The 19,191-nt window shown below is 36.8% G+C and overlaps 1 protein-coding gene and 1 long non-coding RNA gene across 2 annotated transcripts; both read right to left on the minus strand.

Annotated features, from left to right (window-relative positions):
• Positions 1-2,495: 2,495 nt before the first annotated feature.
• Positions 2,496-4,855, minus strand: LOC111381152 (rust resistance kinase Lr10-like). The gene is made up of 3 exons (XM_023004894.1): positions 4,822-4,855; positions 4,060-4,092; positions 2,496-3,955 (listed from the first exon to the last, which is right to left on the minus strand). Exons 1-3 carry the CDS (start codon positions 4,835-4,837, stop codon positions 2,850-2,852), a joined length of 1,155 nt encoding a protein of 384 aa, XP_022860662.1. The 5' UTR covers positions 4,838-4,855; the 3' UTR covers positions 2,496-2,849.
• Positions 4,856-5,519: 664 nt separating this feature from the next.
• Positions 5,520-6,762, minus strand: LOC111381153. Its single transcript, XR_002700279.1, has 2 exons — positions 6,416-6,762; positions 5,520-5,724 (listed from the first exon to the last, which is right to left on the minus strand). It is a non-coding gene; the product is annotated as an uncharacterized LOC111381153 (long non-coding RNA).
• Positions 6,763-19,191: the final 12,429 nt, after the last annotated feature.

Here is a 19,191-nt window from a genome sequence, read left to right on the forward strand (position 1 = left end):
TATGGTCCCGTTTAATTTGCTTTTCAATCCTCAATATTTAATGTTGTCCAATTATGGTATGTTTGACAAAGCGAGTAGCCAATACTCAAGAAAAGAAAATAAGTTAAATTATTTTATTGTCAGTTGTATTTAATCCCAAACATGCCATTAAAATATACATGGAATCAAATATGCCCTTGGTATTCTGGTAGCCAAAGATGTGATTTTATTTTCTCTTGTAAGAACATATAGCATGTTTGGCCAAGTCTAAATAAGAAGCAAACCAGCTTATTTAGCACGGAGTTTGGGTGTGCTTATACTAACCAGCTTATTTTTCGTCCCCACACAAACAACCAGCTTATTTTTCGTCCCCGCACAGTTTGTGCGGGGACTTCCTCGCACGTCCCCGCACAAAATTATAAATTATCTTTTACTTATATTTCTACAATTTTAAATCTAATTTTTACTAACTGCGAGAGAAGATTTATGCCAAACAATTCAATTCAAACTTCAAAAGCATGTTAGGATTATGCCAAGAAAACTAAAATCTCTACATCACGTTAATAAAGACACATTAAATACAATAATCGTGCAACGCACGTGACATCGACTAGTATACATAAGAAAAGAGAGACAAACTTTTTTTTTTTTTTAATGTATCTTGTTTTTTTGATCTTTTCTTGATTTTCAAATTAATTAGAAAATGTGCCTACATATAGGGTTGGGCATGGGTTGGATTGGGTTATTTTTTTATCCAACCCCAACCCAATTATTATTTTTAACCCAACCCTTCCCAAATCGATGGATTGGCTTGGGTTGGGTTAGGTTGATCAATTTGGGCTTGGACCAATTCAAGTTGGATTCGATTTCTTTGGTTGAATTTGAACAATTTTTAAAGTTTGAAATCACTTGAAAATCTCCGTTATTTTTAATTTATGGAGGAAATTCTTTCGAAAAATTAATTTATAAATAAGTTTGAAACTATGGAACACTTTCTTTTTATAATTTTTTTAGATTTATTCATTTCATTATCATGTAATTAATTTTTAGTTTATTATCGAACTATTTGCATTTGTACATAGTATTCATACCAATCAGCCTATGTGTAAAAATGGAACATTTGTACATTTTGAATCATTCTCGTCTCTAATATTGTCTCTATTTAGGTTTTCTTCATTTTAATTATTAAATTTTTAATTCATCGAATTGGGTTGGATGGAATTAGATTTTAATTCATAGACCAAAACCCAATCTGACTCGACCTCAAATTTAATTTTTCAACACAATTCAACCTAATTGAACTTAAAAACAAATCCAAACCGATCGATTTGGGTTAGGTTAGTCGGTTTGAGCAATTATGGTAGATTTTTGTCTAACCCTACCTACATGTCAATATAATTTTGACTTTAAAAAATATAATAAAAGATTTGAAGAATATCATAAAAGACTTGAAGGTTTAAATCACCAAGTTCTTGAAAACAAAGTATTTCGTAATTTAAGAAAGTAGAAAATTCGTGATTCAAATTCGGATCAAAATTTGATTATCGAGTTTGAATAAATTCTTAATCTAAGTTTCTTGTTTGTAATTTACACGTGAACACATAATAACGATCTTGTATTCTTAAATTAAAGAAAATTGTGATATTCCATGTAATTCTTGTTTAGCATTCTAACATTAACAACTTACAATTGCTAGAGCACAAACAACAGAGATAACTACTTCGGTGCTTGGTCATTAGGAGCCTCCAATAACCACCAGAACTCGTGATGCGAACCCCGTAGTAACTTTGACTACGAAACCCACAACGAGATTGACGAACTTAAGAAAGCCAAATTAATCCAAGAGTTTAGGATTAACCCAAAAGAAAGTCGAACCAAAAAACCCAACAAGAATGACGCTTGAAAGACCCCTTGATCACGCAATCCAAGAATTAAATCCGGTTGTTTGAATGCCACAAGTTATCACTTGATAAGTTCGAAATTGTTCAATGAAGAACGATGAAAAAAAGACAATACGCCTCACTTTAATTCAATATCAATAATGTCAAAAGTTTTTAACAATTGAATGGAAACTCCTATTTATACTAAACCTAAAAACTAGGTAAAAATCGTGCAAAAATCAAGTATAATCTCCAAAATATGGAAAAGAATCAAAATCTAACAAAATGTGGAAAATTGCCAAAATTGAAAAATTCACCAAATTTTTGGCCTGTGCAACCGCATGGTGTAAATCCATGCGGTCGCATGGTTCAACTGAAATTGCACTTTTGATTTTCGGTATGCATGTGTGCGGCCGCATGTGGTTTTGCCTGTGTGGCCGCATGGTGTTGTCTTCAACCTTCGCTTTCGTCGCTTGATAATAAATTGATCCAAGTTGATTCAACCTTCAATCCGAACATGAAAGTTGCTCCATTTTGTGTCCCGAACATGGTTCCATCAATGGTTTCTTGAACGAGCAATCCCATCGCTTGTTTCACTTGCTTTGCCCTTGATCGCGTCATTGGTCCGTCATCGACTATCAACGGGGCTCGTCTCGCACTTGCTTTCGTCGGGCTCGACTCCTGGATCATATCAACTCGAGAAGTTTTAATGGGCTCATAGCTCAACTTCATAAAAATCAGAGAAAATAATGCTATGCAATAATGCAACACATTATCTTATTTAAGTACTAGATAATAACAATAACTAGACAAACTAAAGGGTAGATGAGTGTCTTTAATTACTCTGTTTTTACACAAATGTGAAATTTAACATTGAGACAGAAACAACATGCAAATTGCTATAGTACAACCAATCAAGATAATTGCTCTATGGTCACTCGGAACCTCCAATCACCACAAGGATCCCTCGAAGTTTTAATGAGGTCATAGCTAAACTTCATGAACTTCAGATAAGGTAAGTGCTAACTTAGAAATTGAAGGATTTAATGCTTCTCTTGGCTGTAAAACAAAGTTGGGTTTGGGTGGGATTTGCAGAGATTCTATATTCCCTTCCGATATTTCTATAACCCTACACATTGAAGGTTTAGTTGTAGTGTCAGTATGTATGCACCACAATCCAACTATTAACATTTTTCTTATCCCCAAATGGTCATTTGCATTCATACTGATGTTCAAATCAAGTTCGGCACTTTGTTTAAGTTTCTTATATATCCAATCAAGAAAGTAATTTTCACTTGAATGATCAATTCCAACTTCAATATTTTTCGTCTGTCCAACCATTTTCAAAATCATCATACCATAGCTATAGACATCTGAATTGTGAGAAACATCTCCAAAGTTTCTACAAACTATTTCTGAAGCTATATACCCTATTGTTCCTCTGGCCCCTGGCATTGACACTATACTAGGTCTACTGGGGCAAATTCTTGCCAGGCCAAAATCTGATACTTTAGGATTGAAGTCTTTATCCAGCAGAATGTTATGAGGCTTTATGACAAAGTGCAAAATCATTGTATTACATTCTTGGCGCTGGTATTCTATTCCATGAGCAATGCCAAGTTCAATTTGAAACAATTGTTCCCATCCTAATAGACTTTCTGCTCTGGAGAATCTGAAATTCTCAAGAGATCCATTGGGCATGAACTTGTAAATTAGAGATCTTTTGGGACCCTCAAAGAAAAATCCCAAGAGAGTGACAATGTTAATGTGGAAAGTTCTACTGATACTTGCAACCTCATTGATAAATTCTTCTCCATAGCCTTTGGATTCTTTTAAAATCTTTACTACTACAAGACAGCCATCGGATAACTTTCCTCTATACACGCTAGCGAAGCCCCCTTCTCCTAAGTTTTCACTGAATGAGTTAGTCATTTTCTTAATATCAGAGCAGTTGTATCTTCTTGTTGTGAGATTCTCATTGTTCAATAGGAAGAGTTCAACATCCTTATCATTTTGTATCTTTCCCTTCAAATCCAGCTTGTACTTCCTCTTGTTGAAAGTGAACAAGATTATGGAGAAGAAGCCTATCGCTGCAACTGAAACAATTGTGATGAAAAATGATATCATTACTGTTTATAAAGCAAAAAAAAAAAAAAAATAAATAAATAAATAAACAAATGGTACAATTTGGAAGAGTTACCTGCAATCAAAATCAATCTTAATTTACTTCTTCCTACAATTGAAGTCAAAACACGTGTTGGATTAAGAAGACCTTATAAAAATAATATTGGAACTCATTTTTCTTAGTATGCTCTCTTTTCAGCATGTAAATCGTTACAGGGTATGATTCATAAACACATGATTTCATGCAGCAGTGGAATAAATTTATTTGGTGTTAAGCTTTTCTGTCGAATTGCCTGGTTTAGAAAATCACTACAATGCAATTCAACGAACTTTGTAGTTTGGAAATTATTTAAGACTATGAAGATCACTAGACCACTAAAGATTACAATGCTAAAAGACAAAACTATAAAAAAAACAACATAAAAAAATTTAGCCTAGTTTCTTTCGCGTTGGGATATAGATTACAATGCTAAAAGACAAATCGGATTCGACATAGACATCTGGTGTGGACTGGTTTCTTTGATCCAATATTATGACGTAGATGAGGATTTTGGCTAAACGCTTCTAGGTTGGACTTATTTATGTCATAAAATTGGCTCAAACAAAGATGCTACACAAACAGATTCAATGACAGGATTAAACAACATGTGAACATGGGACGCAACATCATTGGACAATTTGAAGAAAAAAATTACCCACACTGACACGACCCGTCCTGAATCCCCTAGTGGACCTAAAACGTGACATGTGCCGATGATAGATGCTAACTAGATGTCAAATCTATCACTAATGCTAACTATGAGTTATTTCAAAAAATGTAACAAAATCAAATGCTTACGTAAAACATAATGCATTGGGCCCAAAATATTTACATCATGTGTGGCTCTCATTCCGAAACCATTAGGCTCTTCCAGCTAAAAAGAATCAATTGCTACATGTAGGAAAAAATCGTGGAAAATATATGAGTTAATAGCTCAATGAGTGAAGAAGTTCGAAAATAATTATACTTTTCCAATTTTACAATTCTATCGAAAATTGAGTTCATATCATTTAATAATTCACAAGATAACATCATGTAATTATGACCAAAAGTGAAATATTCACATAAGGTCATAAAATATCATCTCAAAATCATGATATAAACATCAGCTGATAATCACGCTATAATCTCATCCCATCAAACATACTGAAAAATTCTTCAAAAATGTACCATCTGATTGAAATATGTAATCCGCCCCTCGGGCTAAGAACTTTCCCCATAGGCCCTTGGCCCCATCCGTGAACAAAAGTCGATTTCAAAGACCTCTGATAATCAAATCTAGAACATGGTCAAGACCCTCTGTGAACTATATGTACACGATCGAGACCAATATCCGGTCAAGACCCCTTCGTGTAGGATAGAATACGGCTAAGACCCCTCTGTGAGCTATAATAAATATATAATTACGGGCACTTTTCTGGCCGATTTCAATATTATATGTCTCACATACCAAACCAATCTCAATAGCACATGTCTTACATACCAAGTCATAGATGTGCCATAAATAATCTTTGAAATTCCACATGTACTATAATAAAAGAGATTTCTGTAAAAATCATAGAATCGAACAAATAATTGCACATACTTTACTAATGTACTTGATTTATAAATACTTTAAAAAATTTACATTTTTCCACTCGTAGATATATGGATAGACATCTGATTAAATTGATGAGCATTTCCAAGCTTCCATGTCCGTACCTGAAATAACGATATAATTTCTCGAATTAAAACCTAACAATTAAATTAATATAAATCCACCACTTAACTTATCAACTTCTATACTTACTCTTATATCTCCAATTCCTCAACTTGTTCTTCTCTTTAATGATTTATCAACTAATCACCATACACTATTAAATTTATTACACCACCCACACTTCCTTAAAATCACTACCTTAATACATATAAAACCCTTATACGTAGTTAGTCCAATACATAGACTTCAATATTTGTCATATAGGTTCATTCAAACCTTTAAAAATTTGGAAATCCAAGGTTTGACAAAAATGGCACTAAAATTCCATAATATAAGAATCTGGCACCAATTTCTGTAAATTGAAATCTGCCTCCAAAACCATTGACAGGAATGATACTTTCTGGGTAGAATTTCAAAAATAGCACTATGCATTAATTTTGCCCGAAAATTAATTTAAAAAATACCAAAATCCAACCTCAACTCCATATCTCATTGTAATACCTCATAAATTAATTGTTTTATATCATATACACTATAAATATAAAGATTTAGGCTTTAATTTACAAACTTGTTTCATATTAGTTTAACATATATTCAACTCCAATATATATTCTTTCCTTCAAATCTTTTAAGTTAGGCCACTAATTACAAACCCAAATCTAACAATATTGAATAACAATGAGTTTTTCTTACCTCTTGGAATAGAATAGAAGAAAGGATGAACTTTGTATTTGAATCCATATATCATCTTCTTCAATAATATCTTTTTCCTTTTCTTTTTCCACCTTTTTTCCCCTTTTTTCTTCCCCCTTTTCTCTCTCTTCTTTCCTTCTCTATCTCGTTCTCAGCTCTTCTCTCCTTCTCTCAACTTCTCTGCCCCTTTTTCGTTTTTGTATCTATCTCCGAATGAAAAAAATGGCTATTTATTTAATATTTAGTGACACTAACTCATAATTGCAAAACAAGTCCTCCAACCTTCATATAAAACCACATTAAATCCTTATCTTTCAATACTATATAAGTAGATCCTCAAAATTAATTTTTATCCATCTTAAATCCTCAAAATATTTTTCATAATAAATTAAGCCCCAATAGAATAATTTATTCAACTTAAGTCCTTATTGACTTTGACTATAAAAGAGTGGGATGTAACACACACAGATGCTGATAACTCAACACCTGGTTGTAGTATTATTGATTTTATATAGTGCTAACTCTGTCCCCTAGTAGGTCCCACAATCACATATTTGGATTCAAACTAATTAGATGCATCGTTTTGGGATTGTGCCAATTCAAGTTGCGAATATTAAATATTTAAGGTGTTTGAAAATTACAATTTCAAAATTAAAAAATACGGTATATAATTTCAAAAATTGGGTCATAATTAAAATTTATTAATTAAATAAATAAGTAAAAATATTTTATTAAATATATTAATGTAATAATATTATATAATTTAAGATCACAATCACAAATTTTATAGTAACTTATTTATCGATTACAAGTTATCAAATTAATTGATAATGTATAGTTTTTTGGTCACAAATCACAAATTTCATATATCACAACTAAGTGTGGGCGTAGTTTGGTTTGGGTCAATTTCAACTCCAACCCGAAGCTAAAATCAAATTAGTGGATTTGTTTTGGTTCAGTTCGGTTAGTTGATTTGGATTTTTGATCAAATTGAATTTTTATTAAAAAAAAAATGTTCGAATTTTGGTTCACTTAGATTACAAGAACTAAAATAAGTAAATAACTTTATATTACAAGAATTGTTGACTAACAAACAAAATCAAGTTAATAGAGACAGATCAACAAAAAACTTGAGAATTTTGTTGGTTTTGTATGCATTATGTAAACTAACTGCCTGAATAGAAAAAAAAAATGCTAAGTATAACATAATGAGCTTGTGAAATAAAAATTTTAGTATTATACTCGACGGCAACATCTTAGATTGGAGGGAATCGAAATATAGTTATAAGATTAGAGCTTATCTTTTGATTTTTATTTTTCTTTAAAAAAGATAAACATGTAAATGTGTTTGGTTTGTTCGCTTAACCAGTGATATAAGACTTCAAATCATGGCCGAACCAACCTACCATGATTTTAATTAAAAAAAATATCAAACCAAATCAATTACTTGTGTCAAACCGACCCGAGTCGGTTTGATTTGATTGGTTTGGTTAATTTTTTTTATTTATTCATTTTTTTGCATAGACCTAATTCCAACTTATTTCACGATCACAAATTATCAAATATATTGGTCACAATAACCTAAGTGATTAGAGCTCTTCATCCCATCCATCCCCACCACCCCCACCAACAATAAGAACCACCACCATTTGCAAACTTTAAGCAACAATAAATTTCAAACTCACCATTGTCTCCGCAATCTAGATGCTGCACTTCCAAAGTAGTTTCCAACTCTTATTTCTCTGCCCACCAAATTAGATTTGTCGCCGCCGCCACTCGTCAACCCCCATATTCGTCACCATCTCCTCAATATTCAAATTACCAAAACACAGCTCCCATCTCAGATCTAAATAGGGGTGGGCGCGGGTCGGTTCGGTTCGGTTCTCTTTAGAACCGAACCGAACCAAACTTTTCGGGTATCTAGTAAATGGAACCGTCGGGTCCAAATATAATTATAGAACCGTTCGGGTTCGGTTCCATTCGGTTCGGTTCGGATCGGTTCGGTTCCGTTCGGTTCTGTACCATAATTAAATTTTTTAACATTTATAACAACGTTATATAAATACGACTAATGATACATTTAATAATTTTGGAATGTCAGAGATTAGTAAACTACCTTGTTCAAATGATCGCTACGATCAAAGCTTCAGTCGGGGAAAGTCACGGCTTCGATCGGAGGTCAGAGTGTCGGCCGACGATTGTATAAGTTTTGGAATATTAGATAGACTGCAAGAGTGAGTGCGAGAGTCGAGACAACGTTATGCACTTTATTGTAGGTGTTTAGGGTTATTTAGTGGATTTGATCTTGTTTGGCTAAGAAATGAAACAATAAAATGTGTAATTGGGCCAAAAATTAAAAAATTAGAAATGAAACAAATTATTGGGCCAAAAATTTGGATTTAGAAATCATTAATTTGTTAATTTGTTTAGAAAAAATTAAAATTAAAATAATTTGATTTACTCAATATAAAAAAAAATTAGAAAGATTCGGTTCTTATTCGGTTCTTCGGTTCTTGGTCTAGAACCGAGAACCGAACCGTACCCGTCGGTTCTCAATTCAGATATCCGTTCGGGTATTTAATTTGACAAGAACCGTCGGGTTCGGATCGGGTTCGGTTCAGTCGGTTCGGTTCGGGAGATTTGCCCAGCCCTAGATCTAAACCACCCCAAAACATCCTAAAATCAAACGTAGTGGTAAGCATCACTGATGCGCTACTACACGCGAAGCAACGTGGTCGTGAGCATCGCTACGCACCTACGTCACTGCAACAGCCACACCATAGTGACAAAAAGATAGAAAAACGAAAAGTTCCGAAAAAAGAGAGAGATGTCACAATTTTTAATGTGTGTGGGAGAGTTATTTGTATTATATTAATTTAATACATATTAAATAATAATTATAACCTTAATTTTGAAATATGAAATTCAAAATATGATTTATGAAATACAAACTTTAGAAAGAGTCCTGTGCGTAATTTCCACATTCAAGTATGCTGCAATTGTTAATAAATAGATAGTTAAAACAACGTGGGCCCGATCCATAAATTTCAAAGTCAGTGGGCCAGTCCACAAAAATTGTTTGAAGTTGCTACTTATTAACAGAATGTTGATGCAATGAGTTGGTTCGGAAAATCTATGGGATTGGGATATTTGTAGGGATGAGAAATAGCAAAAAGGTGGCTACCTTTCCGAAGTTCTCGCAAGTAATATTGATCCACTGGTGGGTGTGTGCATGGCTATTTGGGAAGGGTAGAAATTTGCACGGGTCAAGGCCTTGATCGTAGTAGTGCAGTGGTTGCTATGCGAAAACCACAATAACTGACTTACGTTACACAGAAGAAAAATTTTAGGCTACTAAATTTACCTTAAATGTTCTGTTAACATACCCTTGTGACTTTTTTATGGAAGTACGAAAGTAGTGTTAAAGTCTTGTTTGTTATCGTGTGAACAATAAACATGTCTCAAGAAATTTTTGTCCTGATTTATTTTATATTCTCAATTCAAGTTTTCCATTATCACATTCCATAAGTCGAAAGCCACAAAAGATATATAACACACCTGAATCTGCAATTCCGCAACTCAAGTAATGGGGTCCGTCAGGGCAGAAGCATCTGAAACTGTATGTAGTGGCGTTAAAGCCACATCGGCCGCCATCTCTTCTCACGTGTACTACAGTCACTGGGTGACAAATAATTCAGCTCAAACCCTCTTCTCAAAATCTCCTCATACTCTTCCACTACAATCGTCTCTTCATCTCCAAGCACTTCCACCGGCGCCACCACATTTTTTTCGCAATTTTCCAATCCCTTCTGCTAATTTTCATCCTTATCCCTAACTGCCAAAACCAAATTATCTCTATTCTCACCCTGGCAGACAACCCTGTATCGCGAAAGATCCTTAGGCAACGGTTCTTTAGAATTGGACAACAAATAAAGCTTTTTTACATTAACAAAATGAAACTCATCGATAGGAAGTGTCGTGTTTCCGATTTGTGGAAGGCATCTACCTCTTGAAGAATTAGAAACAACAGCATTATAAACACGAAAAGAATGCGTAGGATAGGAAATGCTTTCAACTATATAGTCACTTTCGGGTAAACAAATCGTTGGATAGCCATGTTTGCCGTAGTTGAGACGAAATCCAGGGTTACCACAGTAGGATTCTTGCAAACCTTCAATATAGAATGGAAATTTAATGTTTGGACCATTGCCACATTTCATGGGCAGGCATGCTGGCCACCGAAAATCAGTAGCAGAAGATTTTCTTGGTACAAGGATAAGACAGAATATACAAAGATCTAAAGATGTCAAGATAGTGTACTTCATTTTATGAATCTTAAACAAGTGGCAATTAAAGAAAACTGTTTATTTCATGTTTTGGTGAAATGAATTCAAAGCTTCGGACACAGATGGTTGGCTGTCTGTGTCTGCCTTATTTATTAAACTAAGAAAGTTGAATGTATTGACCAATCTGTCTGTATAGAGAATTTCTGAAAATTTGCACAAGGATTTTCAATAATGCCACTCAAACAAGGATTGGAAGCAACGGCTTTGATTTTAGCACTTGTATGGATGTTGTTGTTGTTGTTGTTGTTTAAACGGATCAATGATATTGTGCACGTGTCTTCCTATTTTTAAAATCTGTAATTATTGCATAACTCACTTTACTAGTTGTTGCCCTGTGAAATATGCAAGAAAGAGGTCACATATTCTATCTATGCATGTGATGCCTTTAATCAATCTATGCAAGTAGATGGAAAAAATTAAATTGTTCCATGACTCTACCAATTACATTTGTGGACTCTATTGCAAGCTGTCCACTGCTGATAGAATGTTTCTACCGTAGTCCATGCCATACTTCACTCCCTTTATTTTGCGTAGTTACTACGTTAGACTGAACATTACGACGAACTCGAACTTCGTCGCTATCTTTATTGGATATAAGTTCCGAGTTAATAAAGGAGTCTTTAAAAGTTCTTAAGAATTGAACTCCCTTTAAAAGTTTTAAAGTTTAGATAGTACTGTGTTTAACATGTTTGAGCACCTCAATGTGTTGAAAATGTTATAATTGTCTCTATAGAACCTCTATGACACATCGTCATTCGAGTGGATCCTACCATCCACATTTTTCTCTCTCTTATCTCAAATGTTGAAATGTCCTGATTTGAGTGATTCAAGTCCGAAGTGTCATGATTAAATAGTAAGTTCTACCACATATTTGTTATGAAACTATCTTACTAAGGTTTTCCTCCTAAGGTATGTGGCTAAGGGGTTGTTTTACAAAGATTTTGACAATAAAAGAAGAAATAAAATAACAGATTTTGGTAAAAAGTTAATAAAATATATAATTGAAAAATTGATAAAAGTTGTGGATCTCATAAAATATATGATTAAAATTAAAGTCTGACCAATTAATTCTTACTCTGGAATGTTGGCAAAAACACAAATCAAGAAGATGTAAAGGAATAACTTGCAATCGTCCATGTTCAAAGGTCAATGGTACTTTTACACATCGAAATTGATTATTTAGTGTCTTCCCTCTCGATGGCAATCAATACAATCACTAAACAGCTTTCATTCTAGATTATAATCTGTGCCAAACCCTTCGAACAAGTCAGCTATCTGATGTAGGCTGTTATTTGAGTGGCAAGTGAAAAAATGTATAAAACAAACACAATGTGTTAGACATTCCATCTAGAGAGATTGATTCGAAAATTCCATAGATTGAACCATATAATACTACATATTGGCAACATATTCATCTAGATTTTGAGCATACCGTCTTTCCACTTTCCTTTTAAAAGCGATGCCCTTCTTTGGCTAATACGTTATGTTACTCGTCACTAAAAAAAATGTCTTTTGTGGAGACCTCATATGCATACACATGGCGAGCACTCAAGAATTGGTGCAGAAAGGATTAACGTTCGAAGCTGTCATAGGAAATGCCGAGGTCGTTGCACTAAGTTGATCCGAGGTGGTTCGTCGTCCTTGACAAACAAAAGAGGGTCGAACAAACGCGTCTCTAGAATTGACTGATGTGACGTGCGTAGTTAATAAGTGTCAAGAATGCCAGCCTAGCTTATAGAGTGGTTGACCTCTTGTCAAAATTCTATCAATGTAATTAATAGATAACAGAGTTAATGTAACAGTTAGGGTCGGCATATCAGGCCACTTGAATCTAATCCTACGGTGACCACGTCAGCCTAATCACTATAAATAGGAAATTTTTGTATCAATTGAGAGATCTTGGAGAAATACAGTGAAGGGAATAATATACTTGCATTGCCCATTATTTACCTTCTTCCGCAAATATTCAAATTTATAGTAGAAATACTACATAATACGTCCATGTGTATATTATCTTGTATCAACACTTGTCGACCATTTTCAAGGGTCAATGGATTGGTGTCGTCTGTGGGAACTTTGGAATAGCTAAACCACGAAAATTTCATGGAAAAGAATATGAGTTTTCAGAAAAAGTCAACGAGAATTTTTGAGAAAAGAGGGAATACACTCAGGGAAGAAGGGTGTGATGTACATACCCCCAAATACAATATTCACACACAAAGGATTTTGAAAAGATAAACATGAGCACTAGTGAAGAAGAACCCACTCCTCGAAGAACGAGAGAACATTTTGAAGAAGGAGAACCCTCACACATTGCCCCAACATCTCTCCACCAATTTCAACAGCCAAACAGACAAGGCAGCTCACGTGGTAGGATTTGGGGAGGTTCTGGGTTAACCGCTAGGCTCACAAGGGAAGCAGCCACTATGGCTGAGAATATGAGAAATATTGCTCAGTAGAATCTTATCATGCATGAACTGTTGAAGAACATACAAGATCAAGGAGGGTATCCAATCCCACCATATGCTTTCTAGGAGAATACTTCCCTACAAGGCCATCATTTCGGAGGCAACAATGAGGTTCACAGTCGAGGGACTGGATACCAGCAATATCCAAGGGAAAACAACCCTCAAAAAAGAGAAGTAAGAGTAGATACCTAGACAAATTACGTTTCAGACCAATATGCTGAGGCTCCCATCAATTTTACACCAGAATACAACCCAAGAAATTCGGCTAAAAGGTCGGGAGGCGTTTTTGACAGATTAAGCCCCGGGGTGGCCTACTAACAGGCGTGACCAACACCCAGCGCCTAGAGATAGGCAGCAAGAAGGACCCCGATTGGAAGTTCCCAATGAAACTATGGAAGGAAATGCCGACCCCTCACCTAGAAATAGGGGAGAGAGGAGAGCAGAGTAGGCATAGCAGCGGACAGAACAATCCCAGCCACCTATGGAAGCCCCCGACATGGGAGAAGGAAACTCCAACGGACTACAGAGATCTTACGATCTCGATGATGACGACGAAAACTTACCATTTTCACAAGAAATCAGAAGTGCTCCAATGTTTAACCATTTCAAACTGCTAAAATACCTAAGTACGATGGGAGAAGAGACCTCGCAAAACATCTTAACAGCTTCAAAACTCACATGAGACTTAGGGGTGCAACACTGGCAATGAATTGCACAGCCTTCCACCTAACGTTTAGTGGTGTAGCTAAAGTATGTATACTAGGCTAGGAGTTGGAAGCATACGAAGTTGGACAGATTTTAAGAAAGCTTTTCTTAAAATCCAATCCAACTAGGGGAGTCACTCAAGAGCTTCCTAAACCGTTTTACCGACGAGATGACCTACTGTATATAGGTCACTGATACGGAAGCACTGACTACTTTAAGAGGTGGGTTAGATATGAATTCTCTCTTCTGGAGGGATGTACAGAATAGAGACCCCACCAGTTACGATACCCTACTAGAAATGATTCGATGAGAGATCATCAATGAAGAATTGAGGGATTACCGTAACAAGGCAAATCAGGGGATCCCACCTCCACAAATGCAAAGACAAAAAGGCTTGACGTCACATCTAATCGCCCAACAAGCTGGAACCTCCATCTCTCTTAATCCAGGTCAGGCACTAGTAGCGGCAACACTCAATGTCATACTAGCTCTGGCCTATAAAGAAGTAAATCCCAAAACTAAGGTGTATCAGGAATGAATACCTCAACGACCCTTCCATGGACAAGGAGGGAGAGGATGAGGCACTCAACCTAGAAATAGGAATGAAGCCCCTCCATATTGCACCTATCATCAGTCTACAGTCATAATATAGCAAGTTTCTAGGACATAGCTAGACACCCATCCAACCAGTGAAGAAATGAAAGAAGGGAGAAAGAATCCCTAGACAAAGTCGGGATGGAAGAAACAATTCGAACTGACCTAGTAGAAATAACTCCCAAGTTCGTGCCAGACCTGAAAAAGGTCGCAGGCATTGAATAAGCCCTTTACCAAATGCCGATCATGAAACGATTCGAGAAATTAACACCATATTTGGAGGACCATATGTAGGTAGTGAGACAAGAAACTACACCAGGAAAGCTGAGGATCCTCTAATGGCCAGCTTCATATTCAACAACAACCAATGCTCCAATGATAAAATGATTGAACCCATCACATTCACCCTGGACGATGCTGTGGGAATCCATTAGCCTCATTGCGATGCCCTAGTTGTAAAGGCAATGGTGGCTAGAAATGGCCTCAAAAGAATGTTAGTAGACAAGGGAAGTTTAGTCAACATAATATACGGGTCCGCTTACGACAAGATGGAGGTTGACCATGAGCTAACACTGGTGAATTTTCCACTCTACGGGTTCACAGGAGATAACATCCTTCCTAGCAGAAAGATTACCTTAGCAACAGAAATGGGAATAGTAGCCCATAACTTCATGGAATTTATCGTGGTGGATCGTCATTCAGCGTATCACGGAGTACTGGGAAGACCTATCTTGAAAAAACTATGGGTAGTAACCTCCATTCACTACCTCTGCATGAAGTTTCCCACTGAATGGAGCATTGCTATTGTCAGAGGTGACCAACGAAGTACTAGGGAATGTTATTCTAGCTCCGTACAAAAGAACAACCCACCCAGCATCAATGCCATATTAATGGAAATCGATGAGGTCAACGACCCTGTGCAAAAGGAAGACGTCAACATGGTGGATACCTCTGAAGAAGAGGCCATCGAAATTCAGAACACCTAGAGATGGAGTCCGCAGAAGTCCCTCAAGTTGATGAATTGGACCCCGGCATAATTGAGGACGAGCCTCAAACGACTCCAATGGAAGAACTAGAAAACATTGAAGTAGGCTCTCCATCCTTGCCCAAATTCCTACAGGTCAGAAAGAGCTTACTCTCTACCTTGAAATAAAAGCTCCAGAACTTTCGGTGAAGTAACTTGGATGTGTTTGTGTGGAAACACGAAGACATGGTTGGAATAGATCCGAGGGTTAGTTGCCATCACTTAAAGATTAGCCCCAACTCAAGCCCCCACAGGTAAAAGAGAATAGCCCTAAGCCCAGAAAGGTATGAAGCCTTGAAAGAAGAAGTGCAAAAGTTGATCGCTAACTAGTTTATCAGAGAGTCAGACTGTCCAAGATGGGTGTCCAACTCTGTGTTGGTCAAGAAATACAATAGAAAGTGAAGAGTGTGCGTGGACTTTACTAATCTGAACCAGGCTTGCCCAAAGGATAGCTTTCTGCTCCCACGAATAGATCAGTTGGTCGATTCCACAGCTGGCCACAAGTTGCTAAGTTTCATGGACGCTTACTTTGGTTATAATCAAATCCTAATGAACCCTATGGATGAAGAACACATATCCTTCATCACGGACAGAGGCCTATAGTGCTATAAGGTGATGCCCTTCAGGTTGAAAAACGTCGGAGCCACCTATCAAAGACTCGTAAACAAAATGTTTGCTGACCTCTTAGGCAAAATGATGGAGGTTTATGTAGACAACATGCTAGCAAAAAGCCTAAAAGTTGACTACTATGTCCAGCACTTGGGAAAGATCTTCTAGATCCTCCGCAGGTATAGAATGAAACTGAACCCCCTCAAGTGTGCCTTTGGAGTAGCCTCAAGAAAATTTTTGGGCTACATTGTAAATCAAAAAGGCATTGAGGCTAATCCGGACAAAATCAAGGCCTTGATAGAAATGAAGTCACCTCAGAAATCTAAGAAAGTCTAGAGCCTCACAGGACGAGTTGCTACTCTAAGCCGCTTTGTATCAAAAGCCACATATAAGTGCCTTCCATTTTTCAAAATTCTCAAAGGGAAGAACCGGCTCCAATGGACACAGGAATGTGAAGAGACCTTGGAGGTGCTAAAGAAGCACCTCGCCCAGACACATTTCCTTTCAAAACCTAGAAATGGAGAGTCCCTATTAATATGTCTAGCTGTGACTACAGAAGCAGTCAGTTCAATTTTACTGCGAGAAGAGGAAGGTCGACATCTACCTGTTTACTACATAAGCAAGGCACTGCTAGTAGCTGTCTGGATATGGAAAAACTCGCCCTAGAGCTAATCACAGCTTCACAAAAAATGAAACCCTATATCCAAGCATACACTGTCAAGGTGATAACCGATTTTCTCCTCAAACAAGTGCTTCAGAAAACAGATGCTTCTGAAAGAACCTCCGAGTTCTGTATGAGAACCTATAGAAGGGCTTTAGCATCAGAGTTTAGGATTTGACGTGGGCTATCGAATTAAGTGAGTTCGACATAATTTTCAAGGCAAGAACAGTAATCAAGGGTCAGGCATTAGCTAATTTCATGGCCGAATTTACCCCTCTCCCAGAAATGAAGCCAATCGACCCTCCTACCTGGATGTTGTTCGTTGACAGATCCTCAGGGAAAATCGGATCAGAAGCAAGCATTGTCCTAGTTAGCCCAAAGGGACACAAACTCAATTGTGCTATAAGGTTTGGGTTCAAAGCAACCAACAATGTTGCCAAATATGAGGCTCTCTTGGCTGGTCTTAGATTATTCAGAGAAATGCCGGTCAAAAGGGTCCACGCCAGTTGTGATTCCTAACTTGTGGTTAGCCAGTTAATGGCAGCTTTTCTGCCAAAGACAAAAACATGACTACATATCTCAAATAGGTTACCAAATTGATTCTCACTCTTGAAAAATTCGAGCTGACACATATTCCCAGAAGCAAAAACTCCCATGCCGATACCCTTTCAAAGTTGGCAGCAGCAAGGACTCCGAATTGCTTACTATTGTCCCTGTCAAACTCTTTTCGAAGCCCTCAATTTCTAGGGAATAAGAAGTGATGTGGGTAGAAGATACCCCTACATGGATGGTCCCAATCATTGCCTTTCTACAAGACTAACTCCTGCCCCCGACAAAGAAGAGGTACGAAAACTAAGAAGGCGGGCTGTACATTTTATATTTTAAGATGGCGTACTTTACAAACGAGATTTCTCCTTACCCTTACTTCGGTGTATAGACGGAGAACAAGCTACTTATGTCCTAAAAGTGATACATGAAGGAGTATGTGGCAATCACTCGGGAGGTTGGGCCTTGGCCCAAAAGGTTTTGAGACAAGGATACAATTAGCCGACCTTGAAAAAAGACGCCCAATGATTTGCTAAGAGGTGTGATAAATGCCAACATTTTATAACTGTCCAACGACAACCTTCCAAAGAGCTCTTGTGTCTAGCTCTTGGCCGTTCACCAAATGGGGCGTTGATTTGATTGGACCGATGCCTAAAGGATGAGGAAGTGTCTGTTTCATAATTGTGGCGATCGATTATTTTATCAAGTGGGTTGAAGCTAAGCCCCTATCCAAGATAACCGAAGCTAATACTTCAAAATTCTTGAGGAAAAACATTTTATGTAGATTCGGGATTCTCCACTCAATTGTATCAAATAATGGACGCCAATTTGACAACAGAAAGGTCAAAAACCTATAAGATGAACTAGGGATCAAGAAACATTTTTCTTCCCCACACCATTCCTAGGCAAATGGGCAAGTTGAAGCTGTTACATCAAATATACATTGAGAGGAAGTCAGATGCCTCGAAAGGTGCTTGGGTTGATAAGCTACCTGAAGCAGAACAACCACTAGACATACCCCTTTCTCCATGACATATGGGGCCAAGGCTATGAGTCTAGTCGAAGTAGGTCTACCAACCCCACGAAGGATACACTTCAACGAGATTTCTTAAAAATGTGTGAATTGGATTTCCTTGAAGAAAGGAGGGATGAATCCCGGTCCAAATTGGTTGTATACTAAAGAAAGATGACAAGACACTATAATTCGAAAGTGAAGAAAAAGACATTTCGTATAAACGACCTCGTCCTCCGTAGAGTGTTCTTGTCCATAAAGGAAGTAGGGGTCGGAACCTTAGGCCCCAATTGGGAAGGACCATACCGCATAAAAGAAGAGGTCAAAATCGACACCTGCAGGATTGAAACCTTGGATGAAAGGTACAACCTGATCCATGGAACTCAGAACATCTACTAAATTATTATCAATAAACTTTGTATAAGACCTTGTAATGGTTTATTAAATTCAACAAGTTCGGCATTCACTCTGTGAATTACGCTACTAAGTTAAGTCCTGAAGTAGACCACTTTATTAACAAAGTAGGGAAAGAGGCTATTGTTACCACAACGATCGACCTCAAATATGACAAAGTAAGCTAAATGAATGAGCTACCAACACTTTATTAATATTAACTAAGAAGTAGTGGAGTATATGCGTAGAACAACGAAGTCAACAAACATGAACAAGTAAATACTTGCCAAAGAAAATGAATTCCATTAAAAATGGGAAACTTCGTACATGAAGGACCTCGAAGGCCAAAGTTACAAAAAAAAAAAAAAAAAAAAAAAAAAAAAAAAAAAAAAAAAAACCCCCCCCCCAAAAAGGGGGG

Source organism: Olea europaea, unplaced genomic scaffold (assembly GCF_002742605.1).
Source record: "Olea europaea var. sylvestris unplaced genomic scaffold, O_europaea_v1 scaffold2261, whole genome shotgun sequence".
Lineage (NCBI taxonomy): Eukaryota > Viridiplantae > Streptophyta > Magnoliopsida > Lamiales > Oleaceae > Olea > Olea europaea.

Coding starts and splice junctions, on each gene's coding strand:
- LOC111381152 (XM_023004894.1), bottom strand. Junction 3,956..4,059: donor AAGATTGATTTTGATTGCAG/GTAACTCTTCCA, acceptor CAATTGTTTCAG/TTGCAGCGATAGGCTTCTTC.